This window comes from Labrus bergylta, chromosome 1 (assembly GCF_963930695.1).
Source record: "Labrus bergylta chromosome 1, fLabBer1.1, whole genome shotgun sequence".
Classification (NCBI taxonomy): domain Eukaryota; kingdom Metazoa; phylum Chordata; class Actinopteri; order Labriformes; family Labridae; genus Labrus; species Labrus bergylta.
Genome location: NC_089195.1, coordinates 24810257 through 24831640, shown reverse-complemented (window position 1 = coordinate 24831640; position 21384 = coordinate 24810257). Strand labels below are relative to the sequence as shown.

The 21384-nt window shown below is 38.0% G+C and overlaps 2 protein-coding genes across 2 annotated transcripts; both read right to left on the bottom strand.

The window, feature by feature from the left end:
• Positions 1-1267: 1267 nt before the first annotated feature.
• dnajb14 (DnaJ heat shock protein family (Hsp40) member B14) lies at positions 1268-9479 on the bottom strand. Its single transcript, XM_020628908.3, has 8 exons — positions 9299-9479; positions 5649-5814; positions 3801-3946; positions 3437-3625; positions 2953-3038; positions 2704-2813; positions 2268-2440; positions 1268-2159 (listed from the first exon to the last, which is right to left on the bottom strand). The coding sequence occupies exons 1-8, from the start codon at positions 9429-9431 to the stop codon at positions 2035-2037; spliced, it is 1128 nt and encodes a 375-aa protein (XP_020484564.2). The 5' UTR covers positions 9432-9479; the 3' UTR covers positions 1268-2034.
• Positions 9480-14331: 4852 nt separating this feature from the next.
• Positions 14332-20530, bottom strand: LOC109980542 (tetratricopeptide repeat protein 39B). Its single transcript, XM_020628912.3, has 18 exons — positions 20377-20530; positions 19672-19703; positions 19105-19209; positions 18826-18957; positions 18582-18658; positions 18016-18145; positions 17811-17916; positions 17630-17695; positions 17398-17506; positions 17200-17267; positions 17040-17099; positions 16795-16956; positions 16610-16701; positions 16395-16515; positions 16208-16319; positions 16004-16121; positions 15359-15475; positions 14332-15046 (listed from the first exon to the last, which is right to left on the bottom strand). Exons 1-18 carry the CDS (start codon positions 20404-20406, stop codon positions 14932-14934), a joined length of 1752 nt encoding a protein of 583 aa, XP_020484568.2. The 5' UTR covers positions 20407-20530; the 3' UTR covers positions 14332-14931.
• Positions 20531-21384: the final 854 nt, after the last annotated feature.

Genomic DNA, 21384 nt, shown 5'->3' with positions numbered 1-21384 from the left:
AGTTTTAAGTCTAAAATCACCTCTCTTTATTTTTTCAACTTTGTATTTCTTTTCAGGAAATATCACAACATGTACAAACAAATATAACTGTTAGTCTCCCGACTTTACCTGACACAAGTAAACTTAGTATGAGGGAAAATAATAAAAACGTATACAAAAAAATTAAAACAAGATATGTAAATAAGAATATATAAATAATTGGTAAATAAATTAGAAAATTAAGTTAATATGCATGAAGTCAAAGGGTGGTTGCAAATAGAGCCACTGATTGGGCAGACAATGTATGCCTGCATATCTCAACTAAAAGAATTAGGTATAGGCAGACATAGAGGCATATCATTTTAAAAGTTAATATATAAACATGGTCGTAGGTAGGTTTTATGAAACGATGCAGTCTGATGACACTGCAGTTCCTGTTTCTTTATTGAAGCTCCATCAGGACTCCCTCCTTGCCTGGACATGATGCTTCAGCCACTATGTTTCTCATCATACATCTCTTGAAGAATAACGATGATATACGTTTTAGGAATACATACACTTCCATAGTTTTAACTTCAGCAGTTCCAAATAATACAAAAATAATAAACATGTTTTTAGTTTTTTTTTTTTTTTTACAGCAGACAGTCAATGTTTAGATGGATCAAGCTTGTACCTTAGAATCACACGTGCACCAAAACAACTGCCAACAAACCCCTATTTCACTGGTGGCAAAAAAAAAGGAAACACATCGATAAATGTGCGTAATACAAAGAAGCAAGTCTGCTGAAACATGTGGACACACTAAGTAAGAGAGCCTGGCTGGCTACAGTCCAGTTCTTGTAAAGTCCTGGATCTAGTTGTGTTGGTGGAGCCATATGAAAGATATAAATTACCTGATGTTGCATTAACACCTATAGGCCGCTTGTTTTTACTGTTGGATAAAAGCACCATAAATGTAGAGGTTGACTGAATGACAGCCATACTGGCTGGACCTAAACTGAAATTGCTTGGACTGATTATAACCTATGGAAAAACAACAATGACCTACTTGGTTACATTCCATTTCTTAGCACAGTGCCGTTTGCTAGCTATTAAAGATTATCCACAAGCCTGAAAGTCTCGAGGAAAAGAAGAACTATGAACGAGCACTGGTCACTTTCGTTTCAGCTCTAATGTAAATGTGTGTAGGTGTGGCAGCAAAAATGAATAAAGGCAAAATGTGATGTTTTTTGTACCTGTCATTTTGGGAAAGAAACTGACAGAAAAGAAAGAAAAAAAAAAATCAGTCTATTGTAATAATTTGACTTTATTTAAATGATTAGGCGAGCACTGAAGAAAAATTTCTTTCCTCTATAGTTTCTTAAATAACTGCATAAATTTCAAAACATTCAAAAATTAAAATGTACAACCATTTATGAACAGCTTAAACGTCCTTCCATGTTAAGCCCCAACCAACTTCAAATGTTGAAGTAATCATAAAATATTCTCTTGTAGCAAAATCACAGGTATTTATTGATGATCTACTGATCTTTGCTCACATTTGGAACAGAGTGGAAGGATAAAAGATGCTTTTTTTTTTTCTTCATTTGTTCCTGTGTCCTTCAAGAAATGGATTTGGCTGGAGGTCAACCCCACCAGACAAACCTACAAAGTGTCCCATCTTATATTTACCTCAAGCAGATGATGCTGAAAGCTGACAGTGAATTAATTGTGAAGAATGTCTCTGGGGTTCTTATTACTCAAAAGTACATGCCTTTACAATCAAGTGTCCTTGTTTCTAGGAAAACACAAGAAAAGGAGAGTAAAAAAAAACGAGAAGGCCTGGGGCGTTCTACAGTGTGAGTAGATTGTTTCATTGTGAAGTAACAAGGCGATTCCTGGGGTCAGGCTGGAGTGAGGAAAGAGAGTTGGAAGGGGGATATGAGAGAATGGACATTTTTTAACTTTGAACTTATTTCTTTAAGTTTTTGCTCCTAGAGTTAAGACTCTTTCTTAAAAAAAAACATGAACATACACATCTATTCTGTACAATAACGTGATCTAAAAGGGTCTAACTCATCCTCCTCTGAATAGGTTGTTTAGTCTGTCCAGCTCCCTGCAGTTATCCATGGTCATAAGTTCTGCCTTCTTGCGCATTCGGTCGTCCCTGTATACCTTAGCAGCATACAGCAGGTCTGTTTCTGGATGAGAAGAGCAGAAACACAATGTGAGAGCTATAACAAGAGTCCAGGGGAAAAAAAGTGTAAAGCAAAAGCTTTAAAAGGTGTATTAATACGTTTGTTACTCACTTTGCTGTCTCTCCTTCCAACAGTTATTTCTAACATTAGATACATAGTCCTCCTCCACACTTTTCTCAATTTGCTGCATCGCCAAGCCCTTAAACTCCGACTTAAAATCTCTTGTGACGTAGTAGTCAACGCGCAAGTTTTCTGTCTGCCGTTTCACTGTCTGACCCGTGGATCTGAAACACAGAGGGAGTACAAGCCTTTTGAAAAATTCTGACCCTAGAGTTGATAGTTCCTTAAATAGTAGATCCCATTAAAAAAAGAACTGTGCAAAAAAAAAGAAAAAAGGAAGACAGAAAAAAAGAAAATTAAGAATGGAATACTAAAGCCCTCAAATGCATTTCTCTAGGGTTTAGTTGACACCATGAAAAGCTGTTTGTGCCGACGTTTTATTAATACAAAAACAATATGAATGCAAACTTTAAAACTTAGTACGTACGGTCTGGAGTAGAGACTGTAGGGTGGAGGGGACACCATCATCTGGCTCAGTATTGACACTACTATCAGAACCACGATGGGCATCAGCTGGATAAACATTGAGAAGCCACCCTAAAGGGAAACACAGTGCAATGAGAAGATTTTGTACAATGTCTTTTCTAAAGGTGCACATCAAACTGCTCATTCAACTTTTGCAAACACACACACACACACAAAAGAAATGGAAAAAAATCTGAACACGTCTACATACATCTCCTCTTTCTTCTGTTCTCTCTTGTCTGTAATCCGCCTGATGGCTGAAGCTAGTTCTGCCGTTGGTGAAGGTGTGTGCAGTTGCTGTAGATAAAAAGGATATGTCAGAGGTGTACAGATACAAAGACAATGGTCAGAATTCAAAAAAACTTCATGTTCAGTTGTTTCTACATAAGATGGCATATCAGGCCTAGTGTTCAATTTTATGCACGTCTAAAAGAAAAGAGAACGCAACCACCCGTCTTTACTTCTGGAGTGCTTATTATCACGTTTTCTTTCCAGATGACTTGTAAAATTAACTGTTTAAAACTTCTGAGGATCTCACGCTTCACCAAAAGATCTAAATAACAATGTTCAGTCTTGTACTTAAACAATCCATCCAAAGTCAAAGACAAGACCGCTGTATTCTAAATAGATAAAACCTAAATAACAGGAATAAATTAAATAAAAGTCACTGACATTAAAAATGTACAGGTACTTACAGGAGGGAAAGCCTCCTCCAAAGAACATGTTGAAGAGGTCTTCAGGAGTGATGTCGGCCTCAAAGCCCCTGTGGAAGTCGAAGCCTCCTCCGTGCGAGTGACCCGGGCTGCTCGGCTCATCCCCTCCCGTCAGGTCGTACTGTCGCCTTTTGTCTGGGTTACTCAGCACTGCGTACGCATTACCGATCTCTAAAGTGGATCACACATGATGTGTAGAAGAGGCATAAATCCTTTCATTTTCTACATGCTAAAAGTCAATGCATAAATACTCCTAAGTTACATGTTATTAAACATGCATCAGTCACAGGGGAGCTACTCTTCTAAAAGCTCAGAACAGATCAGATAGAAATCATAATGGAGTTACTTTTAAAGGCCTCTGTTGCTCCTGGTGCGTGGTTTTTGTCTGGATGGAACTTAAGTGCTAGTTTCCTGTAGGCTTTCTTTAACTCCTCCTCATTGACCTCTTTATTGACCCCCAGAACTTCATAGTAGTCTTTACACCGTTTTATTCTGAAAAGACAGGAAAGCAGTTGTAAACAATCAAGTGGATCAGTTTTATTTCAGCAGAAGATGCTACTCTTGGTTTAATGTAACAGTCTCTTTCCCCGTCACCCTCAGAACAGCAGCAGACACATGCATATGATAAGTTACTTACTGATGATCATAGCTCAAGTCACACAACTGAGTTAATATTCAAGCACTGTTCTTTTTACATTACCCCAGTGGTTTAAGAATCTGGATTTTCTGTACTCACACAGATGCCTCAGATCATTTTGAAATGGAGTTTGCCATGTATACGTTGTACTTACAGTATCAGCAAGATACAACTTGTGCAGGATTATGCTAAGGAACCCAAGTGTGTCATTGAGCCCCCCCATTTGGCCCTGCAAACCTGAAACTTAATCTTGTGGAAAAACCTTTTAACAGTCTAAAAATCCATAACTCAGTGAAACACAGCACTCGGTCTTTTCACACATTTAAAGATTTTTCCACCAACATAAATGGTGTGGTTTTCCTTTACAGCGATTTTAAGAGTGTATTCACCATACTTAATTTCAAACACTTGATATTATTCAACAAAATACACAGTATATCTGTATACCATGTGGGTCTCTTCCAGAGGAATGACAGCTCTTGTTTTATATAAAGAAAAAAAGGTGAAGTAGGAAAGAAGGAAAACAAGCATCTAAACTTTATTAATTTCTGATATAGTTTGATTTCTACTGATATCATTATATTGTATATATTATTCTATTTCCCAGATATACTAATCTAATACAGAGTATTTTAACTGATTAAATGTTTGTTTTTTTTAAAGAAAATAATCACCTAAAAAGTACAATTGTGTGTATGTCCGTATTAACAGAGGGTGTGGGTCCTCTTCTGTGTAGCGCACCATTTTAACATCTCCATGTTTCTACAGTTGCACAAAAGGAAATGCCAACACCTGGCTAAAGAAAGGGTCTTTTGAAGCCATCATATATGCTTGATAGGGGAGAGTAAGAGCGTTAATAGTTGTTTGCATCCTAAAACCACAGAGCTAAAAACTACAAAATCCTATGCACCGTTCCTTTAAAAATATGATCAATTGACTGTGGTATTCTTGAAACAATCTAAAGAGTCTGTGAAGAGGGGAAAGGGTAAACATGTAGCATTAAAAGCCTTACTTTCGCTCAGAAGATATGATGCAATTTTAAACCCACAGGAGGTTCCCTGAGGTTTTAGTTAAAGAGCACAAGGGAATAGAGAGCTGACATTTAAGTGCAATAGACTTGTAGGATTACATAATAACGAGCAGTGTTTTCATCCTATAAATAAACTCCAGCGGCTATTAGCATCAGTCTTTCTGTGATGCATCTTGAAGCGGACATTTTTGGATGAAATCTTCGACTGCCTACATCTTCCTCCATATATTGTGGTCTAAAATAAGACCATGCAGTGGTTATCCGGTATCTAGATCATGCTGCTAAATGTCTCTCTCTTTCTCCCCTAATGGGCATGACACTAAGCTGAAGAGGTTCCCATGGCAATAGCTGTTTGCACAACACTGCAGCCACAGATGAAAGGACTAATCAGGTCTGATAGAAACAGTACTGATGTTACAATTTGTTGGAACGCACCAAAATGGAGAGGGACATATCACAGTACCAACAAGCAAACAACAACAAATACAGCATGACCAGGAGGACCTGGAGAATCTTAAAATCCTCACCTTTGCACTCCCTCGACCTGCTCTTTGGTGAAGGCTTTAGCCAAGTCACTTCCTCCAGACTCTTGACTTTTCCTTTCTGACTGGGAATCTGTGCTTTCTGTTGGCCGCCGACGATATGCACCATTACCCGCTGAGCTGCCATTCTTCTGTAATGCATCCAACAAAGCTGAGGAAGTATGGAAGAAGAAAAAGATTACAGTTAAAAACGGCATTTAGTGCCTTTAGTATCCTACAACTGCCCAAGCTTTTAAGACACACTCACACTAGGAAAAGTTGTCCCGTACCGTGCTTAAGCACGATTGCTCCCGCTCCCCATTCCCTCGCTGGCCTGCACTCACACTGCCCCAGGACTAACTGGGCCTGAGCATGGTTACTTCTTGTACATAATACATGAATGGCTAAATGCTATTATTAAGTGTGCTAACAAGACAGGCGCACGCAAAAATTAAAAAATTGAAAAATAATAAAAGGGACGCCCTGTCAAGTCCGTGTCCGCACATCGGAGAACACAGACAGCTACTTTCAGAAAGTATAAAAGTATTAAAACTCTAATTCAGCCTATAACGCAGTAAGGTAAAAGCTTCTCTCACACCAACAAAAACTCTAAAATGAAGAAACTGTGTCACTACCCAAGCACAGATAAAAGAACAGCTCTCTGATGTACAGTTACATGAATAACTTAATAGTGATCAGGTGTGAGGTGCATTGAGGAAAGATAAGATGGCAAAGCAACAGTATAGAGCTAACTTATCATCTCTGCTTCTGTAGTAGAAATGCTTTCAACTGTTATGTAGTCCATGTTTTATTTGAATGTATTATTCATTGTTATATGGCCTGTTCTCATATAACATAAGCACACAATTATTGTGTCCTGCACTGCCACAATCCTTTTCTATAACACTTAAGGGAACTTAACATGAATGCCCCTTTAGTTCTGTTCAGTTTGTACTTGTATTTTACAGCTTTCACACACAGATTCAACAGCAGCCTTGTTTGCATAGTGATAAAATAGTTTGAAACATAAACTTCCTTCCATTATCTCTTTCTTCCCCCTATATAGTATATATTTTATATTATTATACTGACAACTGAAAACACATTCACAGCAGACTGGAAAAATCTGAGTTGAGTCAGATGATAATAACCTGCGCACTGACACCAGATAACTCAATGACAGCAGGAAAATGTGGAATTGTGTTGCACTTTACCAAAAAGAGGGTGTTGTAAAAGGTTCTGACTTGCCTGCCATCTTTTGCCGACCATTTTTGTGTATGATGCTCTTGACAGTATCACCAGGGGTTTGGGTACTAATACACATTATAGTCAGTCAATGACAGACCTGAGCAAATGTAAACTCACTGCAACATGACCATCCCCTCACATCAGGTACTGAAAAACCTGCTATTAATATTCAGTTATTGTTTTATGTTGTTTTTTCTCTGCTTATTTGTTTGTTCAGTGCAAGATTGAAATATCAGACCATGGAAAGCTTTCACTTTCTTTCTTACATCAGTATGGGTGAGATAAGTTTTTTAGTAATTACACCAGTCTGTTAGCAAGGTATGAGCAGTTACCCCTCCCCTGTATTTAAGGCCCTTCCTTGGAGGGACGGTTGGGTACTTGCTTCCTGTTAGCAGCCTGAACAGCTTAACCTGATGGTGCAAGCACATCATTACGCAGACAAAGGATGGACATCTAACTCTATTACATTTCAACTAACAAGTTACAGTTTAACAGCTGAGGAGCTGAAGGAATGCACCAGCCAAATACATGTTGGGTATGGCAAGCAGAGAATTCAGGTCTCCTGCCACTTTTTCTCTTAACAGATATATTTCATCTCATATTTGATTTATTTGCTCAATTCAGTGTATGGTTTCAACACCATAATACACAACAAAAAAATATTTTCTCATAATGCTGAAACACTGTTCATGAGCAAACAGGAGCAGGAAGAAGAAAACGTATAATACCTGCCCCCTTTCCTAATAACACAATACTGTTTAACAAAATAAGATGGCTATAACCTGTTGTTTTTCCTCTTTCTTTCACAAAACAAAAAATAGATACAAAAAAATACAGAAACAATCAAATACAATCACTTAGATTAACTCAATACAGTCATAATTTCCCAGAACCTTTTCTTTACACATTCTTTTAAATTGAATGACACTTGAGCAGCATTTTAAATGATTAGAGAGAATTCCATAATTTAACTCCATTTACTGAGATACACATTTGTTTTAATGTAGTGCGTGCAAATGGACTTTTAAAATTATATATATATCATTTAAACATTTTAAATGATATACATCATATATATCATATCATAAATTTTTTGTTAAGAATAGACAGTCAACACATTCAACGACATTAGTCCATATTTCTACTATCAGATGTCACTGAGTGTTGTCAACCTTTGAGCTTTAAGACTTGCCATCTACGACTCTGTTTTTGCACATTTACATTCAATCTTCCATATTTAATCTTCCTATTTAAGACTAGTAATGCTTAGTTAAATCCTGGTTGTATATATTCACATTCTTATTTTTGATATCTTTTAGTACTTATTCACTTTGTAGTTAATATTATATTGTGTTTAGATTGCTAACATTGTGTTTTTTACTCATATTGTGTGTTTGGACAACCTGCTGCTGTAACGCCACAATTTCCCAGTTTGGGATCAATAGTAAAAAGTAATTCTATTTTATTCTATTCTATTGCACACATTTGAGAAGAGGCAGACAAAAAAAAAGGGATAAACATTTTGTTAGCTGCTATAGTTGCAGGTTAGGGTTATGAATACACTTGATCTCAGACCCTGGAGGATCTACAGATCATCAATCATGACGTTCATTTATCCCACAGTCGCTCACTACACTGTATATTGAGGAACCATTTACTGACTCAAGTCAATCCTTCATTCTGTTATTTTAAGGCAGATGTGTGTCCCGGATTAGCCCACACTTCCAGTCTCTCTCTGGGTCATTCAATTAAAGGATTGGCAGGTGGCTGGATGGATAGCATCAAGTCCTAGCGACAACAAACTACACCCATCTCAATGCTGCTTGCTTGTTTTGCAAGTCAAAAGAAGAAAAGAAAATCAGCATTATTGTTGACGTCATCGTGTATACTTTAGTAAAACTGCAGATGAACCAAAAAGGCTTTTCAAGCTGTTGCAATAAGTGAAACCTGGTTAGCATGAATTGAAGGCTGCTTATAGATGGACGTGTCTGGAGTGGCTACCTTTGTGTTCGCATATGGTATTATAGTACAAAGCTGCCACAACTAGAGGCTTATGCTTGTTCACTGTATTTCATCGTACATAATCCCGATTTACTAAGAGGTCCATGAACGTCACAGCGAGGCGATGTGTACGTTAGCCTGCTAGCTAACACAAGGCTAGGCCGACAACTTGGCTAAGGCTGACTAAATTGGTTATGTGTTCCTTAATTTCCTGTCTTTTTTTTTTTTTTTGGCCATTTAAATGACCATCTTCCAACAATTAAATACAACATGCCATTACCGAGTGGGGGGGACACTGTGTGGAGGGATGTTAACAAACGTCAGCGTTCATCTAGCTTAACACTAAACATCACTAATGTTCCTTGGCTTGGTTTAGCGTAACGTGACAATCATGAACGGGTTTTTACCTTTGGCTCTGACAGTGGGATACAGCTTCTCTGCTTTGTTCAGGTATCTCAACGCTTTCTCTTTATCGCCGGCTTCGAGCGCCCTCGTCGCTATATCTATACATCTTTCCGCTTCGTCCCTGTTCCCCTCCATCTTTACTCCTCTTCCTCCTCCGCCAGAGTCAGCTGATCACCACAGACCATGTGGTAACCAGTGCTGACGGCTCACTGACTGGTGCATGTTAAAAAAACCCTCTAACCAGCCTACTGTGGGACTGTGGGACTGTCGTTCAAATCCTTGGCACTGTGTCTCATTTACTTGTTGATGTACATGCATAGGCTAAATACCTAAAATAGAAAGAGATGCATTTTGATGGCAAATTCTCAGATTATTTTCTTGTTAACAAGTGGGGAAATAAAGTATTACCTTTATTTTAAATCTTCAAATACAATACAATTTACATAATTAAGTGTCAAAAGTACAGTTCTGTTCCACTTGTGACTAAAATTCAATTATATTTATAATAATTATATATTTCAATTTATTATATTGTATATTATAATTAATTAATTATATATTTCAATTATATAATATTATATATTATAATTAATTAATTATATATTTCAATTATATTATATTGTATATTATAATTAATTATATATTTCAATTATATTATATTATATATCATAATTAATTAATTATATATTTCAATTATATTATGTTATATATTATAATTAATTAATTATATATTTCAATTATATTATATTATATATTATAATTAATTAATTATATATTTCAATTATATTATATTATATATCATAATTAATTAATTAATTAATTATATATTTCAATTATATTATATATTATAATTAATTAATTATATATTTCAATTATATTATATTATATTTACCTACTGCAATTGCACTATATAACGACTACCCTTTAAGTAAGGACAGAAGACATTTAAACTTTTTAAACTTTAGCCTGAGCTGCATATATCAAACTGTATTTTGCACCTGTATATTTGCACACTTGACTGCTTTTTTTATAATAATTATTTATTTATCTATCATACTATGCACTGGCAGAGCTAGTATTTTGTACTGTTATCTATGAGTAATAGCTACTTATGCACATGGACCAGCCATACCACTTTTTTTTTATCCTGGCTATGTATTGTGGGCTCATGTTTTTTGTATGGGTGGGATATGTATGTATATATATGTTGTGTTGTATGTTTGTATGTATGCTGGCTGCTGGAACACCTAAATTTCTCTGCTGGGATAAATAAAGTATATCTCATCTTATCTTATCTTATCTTATCTTATACTGATGCCTTCATGTTCAGCCAAAGTGGTCTTCTACTGTGCAAGCAAACAGCTTTGAGTCCGATCAAACACACAGGTGCAGACAGGCGGTGTACAGAGGCAGAGCACTTTTTTAATTTTTTAGATAATTAAAGTCATTATAAAGTCATCAACAACAACATTTACAGCTGCTCTTGACAGTTCTTATCAGCATCAAAACCATCCTTAATATCGTCATCATCAAAATCATCAACATCATCTCTCAATATCATTAAGTGCGTAGGTGTTCATGAAAGAGCTGGGTCTTTAGCTTTTTCTTAAAGTTGCAAAGGTATTGTGCAGATCGAATGGACTAGAGGGGGTGACAGACGAGAGGACTCTAGCTCGACTCTTAGGCCACTTGTAGCTTGAATGTTAGTTGGTCATCAATCATGACACCTACCGGTAGGTTCCGGGCTGACTTGGGCATGAGTTTGGTTTTACCAAGCTTGATCTGTGGTTGCATAGAGGGACTGGCTGGGATGACAAGTTGAGCTGAAGGTCGCGTTCATTTATCCATTAAGAGCCATCAGCGAGGCATGACAAAATTCTTGCTGAGACTGCAATGTCATCTAGCTGGAATGACGTGAAGAAGTATGTATTGCAGCATAGTCGTGGTATGAGAAGCCATGAAATCAGATTATTGCACTAAGTGAGGTGATGTATATGGAGAAGAGAAGGGGACCGAGAACTGACCCTTAAGGCAGCCGTTTGGATAGGTTGTGCGCTTCGGAAACTTCTCCCTTCCAAGACACTCTAAAAGATCTCCCTGAGAGGTAGGATAGAAACAGCAGAGGGCAGATTCTGAGATGTCAAGTTCAGAGAGCGGGGATAGGAGGATTTGATGGTTAACGGTCAAAACTGTGGTCAGGCTCAGAAAACTGATTACTGATGATAAAAACCTTTTCAGTAGAATATGAGGCAAACACATCCGGTGTGAGCAGAGAGTGGAGGAGGAAATGGGTGGAGCAGTGAGTTAAAAGCAGAAAACATTTTTCCTGCATCCTACATTGCAGATCTTGTTCTGATAATATGAGTCACCCGTTTTGAATGAAGCAAATCTATGCTAAAAGTCGCTGGGTTCAGAGGACTCTTTGGCTTTTTGCCATTTTCTCTCTGCTGCTCTGAGCCCTTACCTTTGCTCTCTGATGACCTCAGTGAGCCCTTGATGGTTTTACGAGCAGTATCCATGATTTCAAGATATTCAAATGAGTAGCTGTTGCTCATTGGGAGGAAATTGTTGAATTTCTAGGTTATGGGAATGAGGATACCCGTTCCCCGTCAATGTCCAACAGAGTGGGACATGTGTGAGAACTCGGTGTCAACAGAGAGAGCAGATGGTGTGATCATGTTTTCTGGACATATCCATGTTTCAGAGAGCAAGTGCATGAATGTCTGCAAGTTTTGCTCGTGCTGGGATACATTCTGTTTTATTCACAACAGATTGGCAGGTCCAAAAGCTCAAACTTAATGAAGGGTGGGTAGAAGAGGCTCTCTTAAGCTGAGGTTGTTAAGATTGTCCTGTACCCATGAATGACAGAGATTTGTTTGTAGCATGATGGATTAGGCAGGCAACCAGAGGAAATACAGGCAAAGGCAGTAGTCACAGAGGTCCTGGCTCAGTGGACTCGCGCAGGTAGACTCGCTGGTCTTTACCAAATTCGGTCTCAATGAGGCCTGACAGGCCTCAAGGGGCTGACACTTCAGTGACCTTGTGTGCTTAAATACCAGAAATAACCTGCAGCTGAAATTCCTTTTCTTAATTTCACATGGCTTAACCCACCCCTGCTTGACTTTCAGCTTGCAATCAACAGAGAGACCCGTGTGACCCGTGTGAGCTGACCTCTCCTGTTGATGCTCAGAGAATGAACCGTAAGTGCTCAGCCCAAACAAAGCCCACTATCAATCTCAAGTCGAGGCAAGTTTCGCTTCACTCACCTAAGCTGGCTGGAACCTTTCCTAGTTTTCAGATCAGAGCTTGTTCTATTTTAACATAATAATAATAATAATGTATACTTTATTGATCCCACGAGGGGAAATTCGTTTTTACACTCTGTCTAGTTAACATGCTACACAAACATAGGCTGAAATACACACTCATGCACAAACAGGATCCTATGGACATGCACTAATGGAGAGGTCTCAGAGTGAGGGGGCTGCCCACAGTGGGCGCTCCTGAGCTGGTGGGGGGGTTAGGTGCCTTGCTCAAGGGCACCTTGGCAGTGCTCAGGAAGTGGACTGGCACCTCTCCAGCTACCAGGCCAAGTTCCAGACTTGGTCCATGCCAGGACTTGAACCAGCAACCCTCCGATTTCCAACCCAAGTCCCTACAGACTGAGCTACTGATATTCAGAGGGAGACATTTCTGTTTTGAGGAACTTTAAACATTGTAGACAACAGGAATGTCTAAAGTCATAATCTTAATCTTAAAGTAAATTGGGACTTAAGATGTCAAATGAATGTGTTGTATGAACAATAATATTTATCCGTAATATGTAGGTCATTCTGTCTCAGTGATTTAAAGTTATAGTCTCATGGCAGCTTGCTAGGCCCACATACTGTGGCTCTCACATTGAATTAATGCTACAGCTGTTGTTTTCTTTCCGACTGTCACCAGACTCGTGGGCCAGTTCCAGGTTTATTCGATGTTTCTTTTGGTCAGTCTCTGTGCCTTGGTTGTCATGTTCACTGTCTGGTTCACTCAGATTTTTTTTCAAAGTTTTATTTGTGAGTGAGAGTGAGGAATGACATGAGAGAAAGGAGAACGGAGGTTGGATTCGAACCCAGGCCACCCTCCTTGAGAACTGTAGCCGCTGAACACAGAGGATCCCCATTCTGATTTTTTTTCCCCATCTGAGAAATATGGCCAAACTAAGGCCCATTGTTCCCACAGCTCAGATGGATATGATCATACATACATTCATTTCATCCCGTTTGGATTATCATGACTCACTTTTCACCTTTCTCAGAGAAACATCCCAGAACTGTTTACAATTAGTACAAAATGCTGCAGCCAGACTATTAACCAAAGCCTCCAAAATGTCACATATAACATTAATTCTGTTGTTTCTACACTGGCATGCCATGATCTTTATAATACAATTCAAGATTCTTGTTCTTACTTTTAAAGCCCTGCTTGGACAGGCACTTGTCTACCTCTCAGGACTTTTACAGCCTTCCACTCCCAGCAGATCTCTTAGGTCGTCGGTTCAGTGTATTTTAGTTGTTCTACACTCCAGACTTAAGGCAAAGGTAGACTGTGCATTTGAGTTCGTAGATCCGACACTTTGGAAAACTTTGCCTTTGGGTTTAAGATTGGCAGGCACTATTGACTCTTTTAAAAAGCAGCTTAAGACCCATTTTGTTTAGACTTGCTTTTGTTGTAATACTTTTCTTAAGGTGCTATATATGTAAATTCATTTATTATTTGAAAAATTATGAGAAAAATCTGGATCCCTCTAAAAGATGGACTGGAGTTAAAAGATTTGCTCCAGGCTTTTCCCTTAATTCAGTTATACAGAAAAAGGGAAGTGCTCCTTGAATGCAGGATTGATTTTCAATCGAGCCTCGGGTAAAACTAATTCAAAATGAATTGATCATGCATAGTGGTCTTTTTAAAAAAAAAGGTGTCAAGGGAAGTTTTTAGAAAGTTCAATAATCATCTGACCTTACATATTCATTGTGTAACCATTTAAGAGACATTGTCATTATATACACAGTATTTATTCAGTGAATACTAAACACAGCATATTGACTCATAAAACACAGGGGGGAATTAAAAAGTTATTTACAAGATCTTTAGAACAATGTTGAACTGTACCAGCATGTAGTTAAATACTAAAATCATTATTTATATATATTTATGTTTATATTATTCAATTTCTTTTTTGACAAACATTTTTAAATATTAAACCTAGTTTAACCTCATGAACATCTCAAAGCAGAACTTGTGATAAAAGGAGCTTCAAGCTAAAACAAAAGCTGTGATATATTTCAATGGAATATAACCCAACATCTTAAACATATTCATACACCAACACATACATTACACTTTTCTTTCATAAGATGCACTTTCAGATACACACCAACATACAGATAAAACACATTTCTGAATCATTAAAGGAGCATACTGGGCTGAAATTCAGAGCACTGCTCTGCAACAACCTACAAAGTTAAGTTTGGATGTACACACCATAATCAAGGGACTGACAACAAGATGCCAATCCTGATCATTTCAAGTACAGCCGCAGAATTCAAGGAAGTAAACAGGGTTGCGAGTTGTGTCAACCTTCCTACCACAGGGTCATCTAAGCCGGAGTACGTGAAGGAGGAAGTTTGGCTGCAAAAGAGCCCATGGTGTTGAGTGCTGCATGGATGCGGAAGTGTAGCCTTGATTCCATGTTGTAGTCTTTGTAGTTCGTCCTACAAATAAAACATTTATTAAACCTTTGTTTTATACACTGGTGTTACATGAACTAACATGTTTGCACATCTCTCCTTTCAGAGAAAGTTTGTTCATTACAAGAAGAAAGTGATCAAATGAGGATCAATCTTAAGACCCTCACAACCAATAAAAGAAATGCTATTATAAGACTCAATGCCTTTTCTGTTGTTGGACTGTATTTCATCAAGGCAATCTTGGAAGGAGATTTTTGTTTGTTTGTTTGTTTGTTTGTTATCAACACTAAGTGGAACCAAACCCGTCCCTGGCATGGATGGGCTGAAAATACTTACATTGCGTTTTCTATCATTGTAATGGCGGTTGGGATGTCACCCTTCTGCTTGTGCAACAGGCCCAACTCATACATGGTAAAAGGCACCAGGTAGTTGTCATGCTTGATATCATTTTCTCTGTAAAAAAGTTTAAAAAAACGTTATGCATCATGTTCATCAGGACAAGGTGAGAGTCAGCACACTAAATGTCCTTCACAGTGCATTTTTCTAGGCAGAGGACAAGGTAAATGTAAGACTTAAATTACCATACATTTTAGTTTGCAAATATCACAAGTGATCATCAAGTAAGAGGAATGCCAATTACGTAGGTAAAAAAAAAAAAAAAAAATGAAAGCCAATATCATATCTTAGAGTCATTCAACGGAGACATTTCTTTAAAGAGAGAGATATTCAAGTATTTAACTACATAATAACATGGCTCAATGTCTATAATTCTCATACCCACTATGAGGAGGGAGTCACTGATTTGAGCTAATGACACATCTTGATGCTTTAGCACAAACTAGTTAGCTTAAACTGAACCTTTGTATATAAACAGGACTTTAAAAAAATCAACTGTACTATTAAGTGTCACCATTGTCATTTTTGATGCCAGATGATTGCTGAAGCTGTGTTTGTGTTGCAGTGGTGTAAAGACGAGCATACCTGGAAATGACGTGATTGAAGCAGAGCTCAGCCTGGACCAGACGCCCTAGCTGTCTCAAGCACAGGCCCTTCAGTAGCTGAACAACACACTGGTCATCCAGGTGATACTCAGATGGGTCTATAAATGAAAGAAAAACAACTTTTTGTTTCAGAGTGGTCATACAACAAATTAGTCTGCTTTTGTTATTCTTCCTTTTTACTCACTGGGATCGTCTCTGAGCTCCTCCTCCGCTCTCTCTAACGTGTTCAAGATGCTCTCTGTCAGCTCAGGTCTTTTTCCAACGACAGTGAAACCATTCCACACGTACATCATCTCCTGCAGAAAACAATGTTTTAGAAACAAGCACTGGGTTGATAGCAGTGATTGGGCAATATGATGTCGTTTTCTCACCAGAGCAGGTACGACCAGTTTCACAGGGCAAGAAGAAGAGTATCTCTGGGCCTTCTTTGCTGCAAACTTCTCCGTTGGAATCGACTTACCAGCAATCCTCAGTCTGAGACTATCCACCTGCCTACAAACAACAAATAACAGTTACTGTAGGACAATTGAAATGTTGAACATGCATCCACACTTTGTGCATGAACAACGGTTCTGTTTTTATCTACCTGAATAAATCCTCCACATTTTCTCCAAGCTTCTTCACCTCCTCCTCAGGTAGCATGCTCAAGATAGAAGCTTTCTGGAAGACGTAAACAGCCTGCAAAAGAAGGGAAAAAAAAACAGCTCCTCATGAGAGGTGAAAAAAAGTATTGCAAGTGCAAAGTGTAGAAAATGTGACGTCGTTAATTACCTGTGACCACTTGCTTTCTTTGCAGAGCAGGTCAGCATATTTATATGCCTCCTTCCAATTTTGTTCAAAGGAGTAGGCCCACATCAGCTCCCAGTAACACAAGTGGTGGATCTGACGCCACTCTTCCTGCGCTGCAATGCATGCCAGGAACTTCTCCTGGGCCTGTAGAGAATCACAGATGTATCACAACTACAGCCACATGGCGCTGAGATTGCATTTTTAAAACAAGCGAGGGCAATACTTACAAATGTGAAGTTCCCCTTGAGCAAAGCGATTCTTGCAGTATAAAAAAGGATAAGAGCTCCCTGTGGACAAGGTACAAATGATCGCATTCAATATGCTGACATTTTGAAATAGTGACATCTGCAACAAGTGTTTTTTTTTTTTTGTTTTCAAACTGCTCACATTTGGAAATCTTTGAGTGTAGGGCACCAGCAGAGCTTCAGCCTCAGTAAGGTTTCCTTCCCCAGTTCCTGATAGAGGAACATGAGAGGTTATTTCATCGTAAGCTAAATATTGTTTTTATTTACAAATTAAAGAAAGAATGAGGAAATTGAATGCCTGTAAGAAATGATGCAGTGGTCCCGTAACACAGTGTCTCACCTAGAATGACTGTAATGTAGAGGTGATACATCAGCAGAGTCAGAGCGCTGAGGATGGAGCGCAGGCTGTTGCTGCCTGCTCCCTGTCTTAGCTCTGACAAACCTACTTCCTGTAACATAATGATAGATGTCAATTGACATTAGAAAAACCTCCACTATCAAATCACTTTGATTATATTGACAGAGAACTTTACAAAATTAGAAATATATGGGTTCTATGTGACGGGCCCTACCCGGTCTCCTGAAAAGCCCAAAAACTCCATCACTCGGAGGACTCTGGACGGGAGCAGAGACAGCATCTGAGGAAAAGTGGGCGTTAAAAAAGGTGTTTCATTATAATACAATTTACCACTAAAAGATTCGACATGCATCCATAAATATGGGCCTACAGGATGACTGAAAAGCAACATTTACCAGATTAAAAGATCCAATGCCCATGCTGATGCCGCCCCTGAAGTGAACATGTGTGCTTTTCCTTTCTTCCATGTCTTTTGTGACGCTTGCCATAGTTTGGCATTCCCTGAAAGGAGAATCAACAAGTTACTTAAGAATATACCTCAATGTTTTCACTTTTTTTGTTTTTACGCCCCCACACAAAGACCCTCTTCAGCACTCTTACTTGAAAATCTGATAACTATTTCGGATTCTCATCCCTCCTTTGATAAAGCCGATGATACTCTCATCCAGGAATGTGAGGGCAGCCTTCTGCAGCAGAACTTCAGCATAGCACAGCTCTGCATGCATCTCTTCTGTTTACAAGAAATAAGCAAAATAATTCGGATTGACATTCTCATTCGTGGCCTACAGTAATCGGCACTTGCTCACAGTGTCAATGTGACACCAGTCACACATGTTAACATTTGTAGGAAAACAAATAATTAATCTGATATTTCACAGGATAGTTTTTTGGAAAACTCTTTTATGTTTAAATAGAACAAGACAGAAGACTTCTGTGCAGCCCTATCAGTAATCGCACTGACATTTTGTGCTGTGACTCGTACTCAATCAATGACATTTATCAATCTGGTCATTTCAGTCTAAATGGGTATACTGTTGCTTAAACTACCATCCAAATGAGTGTAATTCCCCTGTATGTCACTATTGTCATCATGTGATTTGTGGTGTGATCAAGTAACTACTCTCACTAATTTGTATCCTGTGGAGATAGTAGAACTCTGCACTCACCCTCTGTAAGGTTGTCAGCTGTTTGTCTGTACCACAGACTGGCCAGAGTCTCCACTATTCCAGTTTTCTTCCTAAAACTTATTTAAGGAGCACAAAGTATAAGGTTACAATTTAACAGAGACGTTCAGTCCATTGTTTTTGAACAATACATTTACATCATTAAAGTATATGGATACATTTTGAACCAAATAATCTTTTAGCGTTATAAAACTTTCATTACATTTTTCCACATGTTACATCATACCTCTGGCATGTCTGCAGGGCTTCTCTCAGTGACGTCATGGCAGCATCCATGTCCTTTGGTTCAAAGGTCATGCCTGCCTGCATCACCAAGATGCTGCTGTAGCCCATTGCGTGGTACATGCTTTGAGCCTTCCTGAAGGGGACAAACGTAAAGCAATATGCTTATTCCGAGCATGTCATTTAAGAAATAGTAATCAATCACTGATAGGGGCAAATTAAAGCACAATTAGAGGCTGTGTACTGCAAGAGTGACAAATTATCAAGATCGTCTGTGACTTACCAGGGTTTTAAGAGAGCCAAAGCATCAGAGAACCTATTGTCCAGAAAAAGTTCAAGGGCAGCAGAGCATTCCTTCAACGAAGTCTCTAAATCCATTTTAGATGACCTGCAGAAGAGATTGCAAATTGCTAGGCTTCTACTTACCAATATGCACAAAATCACAAACACAAACCTGCCGTAAAGTCATGCGCAAGAACCTTGCGGCAGAGGAAGAAACTTCAGGCTTTCATTTGAATGTACTTTTAAACTGTAATAATGGGTTCAACAAAATAAACCGCTTAAAATCTCTTCCTTTGCATGCCTAATATTATATTTTTTTATCAGAGATGAATATTAAAAAGCTGAGTGTGTGAATCTTTTTAAATGTGTATGTTTGTACAGTTTACTGACTGGATAAGAGGGCGCATCAGTAAGATATATCTACTGACCTCTAGTGTGTGTTTAGTGCATTACAAACAGCAGATGAAGTCTCGTTTGCTTGAATATGATTATGAGGATATATCAGTGAGATGCTCAGTTTTACGTACATAAGGTTATATAAATAAATACTTTGAATTTTGTCACTCACATTACTTCCTCAGCGTGAAGGTTTAAGTCAACCTGAAAAGGGAGGAGGGAAAATAAACGTTACTTGAAAGTCAGTTTTAAAATGACACCCAACACACCTCTAGGATGAAATTATCATTTCAATACAATTTATTTGAGTTTCATTTTTTGCTATAGATACGGAAATTGACCAGAAGTGATGTCTAAAGAGAAAGCAACAAGTTTGGCTTGTTTCTCTTTTGTTTCTCTTCTTTCCAGAAATCCCTTAAAGTTCTGAAAAGGAGAGAAAGAGGTTGCTGAGCATTTGTCCAAGTGTCCTACTCGCTCATAGCTTAGCTTATATTTAACGGGGTGTTTCATGAAGCCTTAAAACATCACATATTGCATTCCTACTAGCCTATAAAAATAAAATAAAAAAATGTACCGATAAATCAGGCCGTTTAAGGCCACAACATTTAGCCTGCAGATAAAGTGAAATCACCGAGGGTCTAACATGTCCAATTAAAACAACACATTTTCTTTCAGGTAAACATTAGGTAATGCTGAATCAGTTTCAACTGACAGATGAGTTCACTGTCTTATCTGAGACTACACGTCAATGACAACACTGAAAATAAAAACAAAGAGAGGTTTAAAGAAGGTTGATCTGATGTAACAAAATGTTACAAAACTTCTTGTCACTGAACACCTGCAGAGAGTTGTAGTGAAGTGGAGAAAAAATACTTACAGATTGAAGTGAGTTGCCTTTCGTCTCCATTTCTTCTTGGATAAGAGATAATACCACAATTAAGTTAATAAGACAAATTAGGGTTTTCTCGGCTAAAATGTACGCAGTCCTCGTTGCGTTAGCTTTCTCTGCTCTCGCAGACACAACGATAATTTCACCTCCCGCGGTATTTATAAGGTGAGAGTCCGGAAGGGGCCGTGATGTGCAGGACCAGCCCACAGATTTGTCTCCTCATCATTGACGCACTATGGCTGGATTAAAAAAAAATAAAAAAAAGGCTACTCTTCCCCCTCAAGCGTTAAGGTCCGGACTTTGAGCAAGAACTTTTTTTTTTTTTTTTTAAACAAACTTTCCTTTTAAAATTAGTCTTAGAAAATTGGCGCATCAAACCAAGGGAACAAATTAGAAAAAGCACGTAGCTAATTTACTGATGAAAAAACTTAGTAGGTGTATAAATTGAAAAAAAACCCTGAAAAGCTTGAATGTTATTTTCTTGTTAGAAAGTCTACAGGAGTATTTAATACAGTTGCAAATACGAGACTGATTCAAGTTGTCATTATGAGACTACAGAGCCGACCCTAGCCATTTTGGTGCCCTAGGACTGCTAAGAATTGAGCAGTTGCCCCTTATATTGCAGACAGTTTGACCACCAAAGACAATATTCATCCACTTAAGAAAACTGGCTTACAGCTTTAAATTTAACAGAATGTCTTTATTTAAAAAAGAAAAAAATACTTATAGACAAACATTTATAAAATGGTAATAACACTAATATTTCTTTAAAGTAAATACAAAATAAAATAAATACAAATAACTAGTGTAAAAGAACAAACAATACCAAACAGCTTAGGGAGCAGAAGTGGTCACAGGCAGCCCAGGGACAGCAGGGGATGGATTTAAATGTTTCTGATTGCATCTGGAAAGAGAAGATGAGCATTTGTGAAACAATCTGCATTTTATAAAATAATGTTTTATATATATATATATATATATATATATATATATATA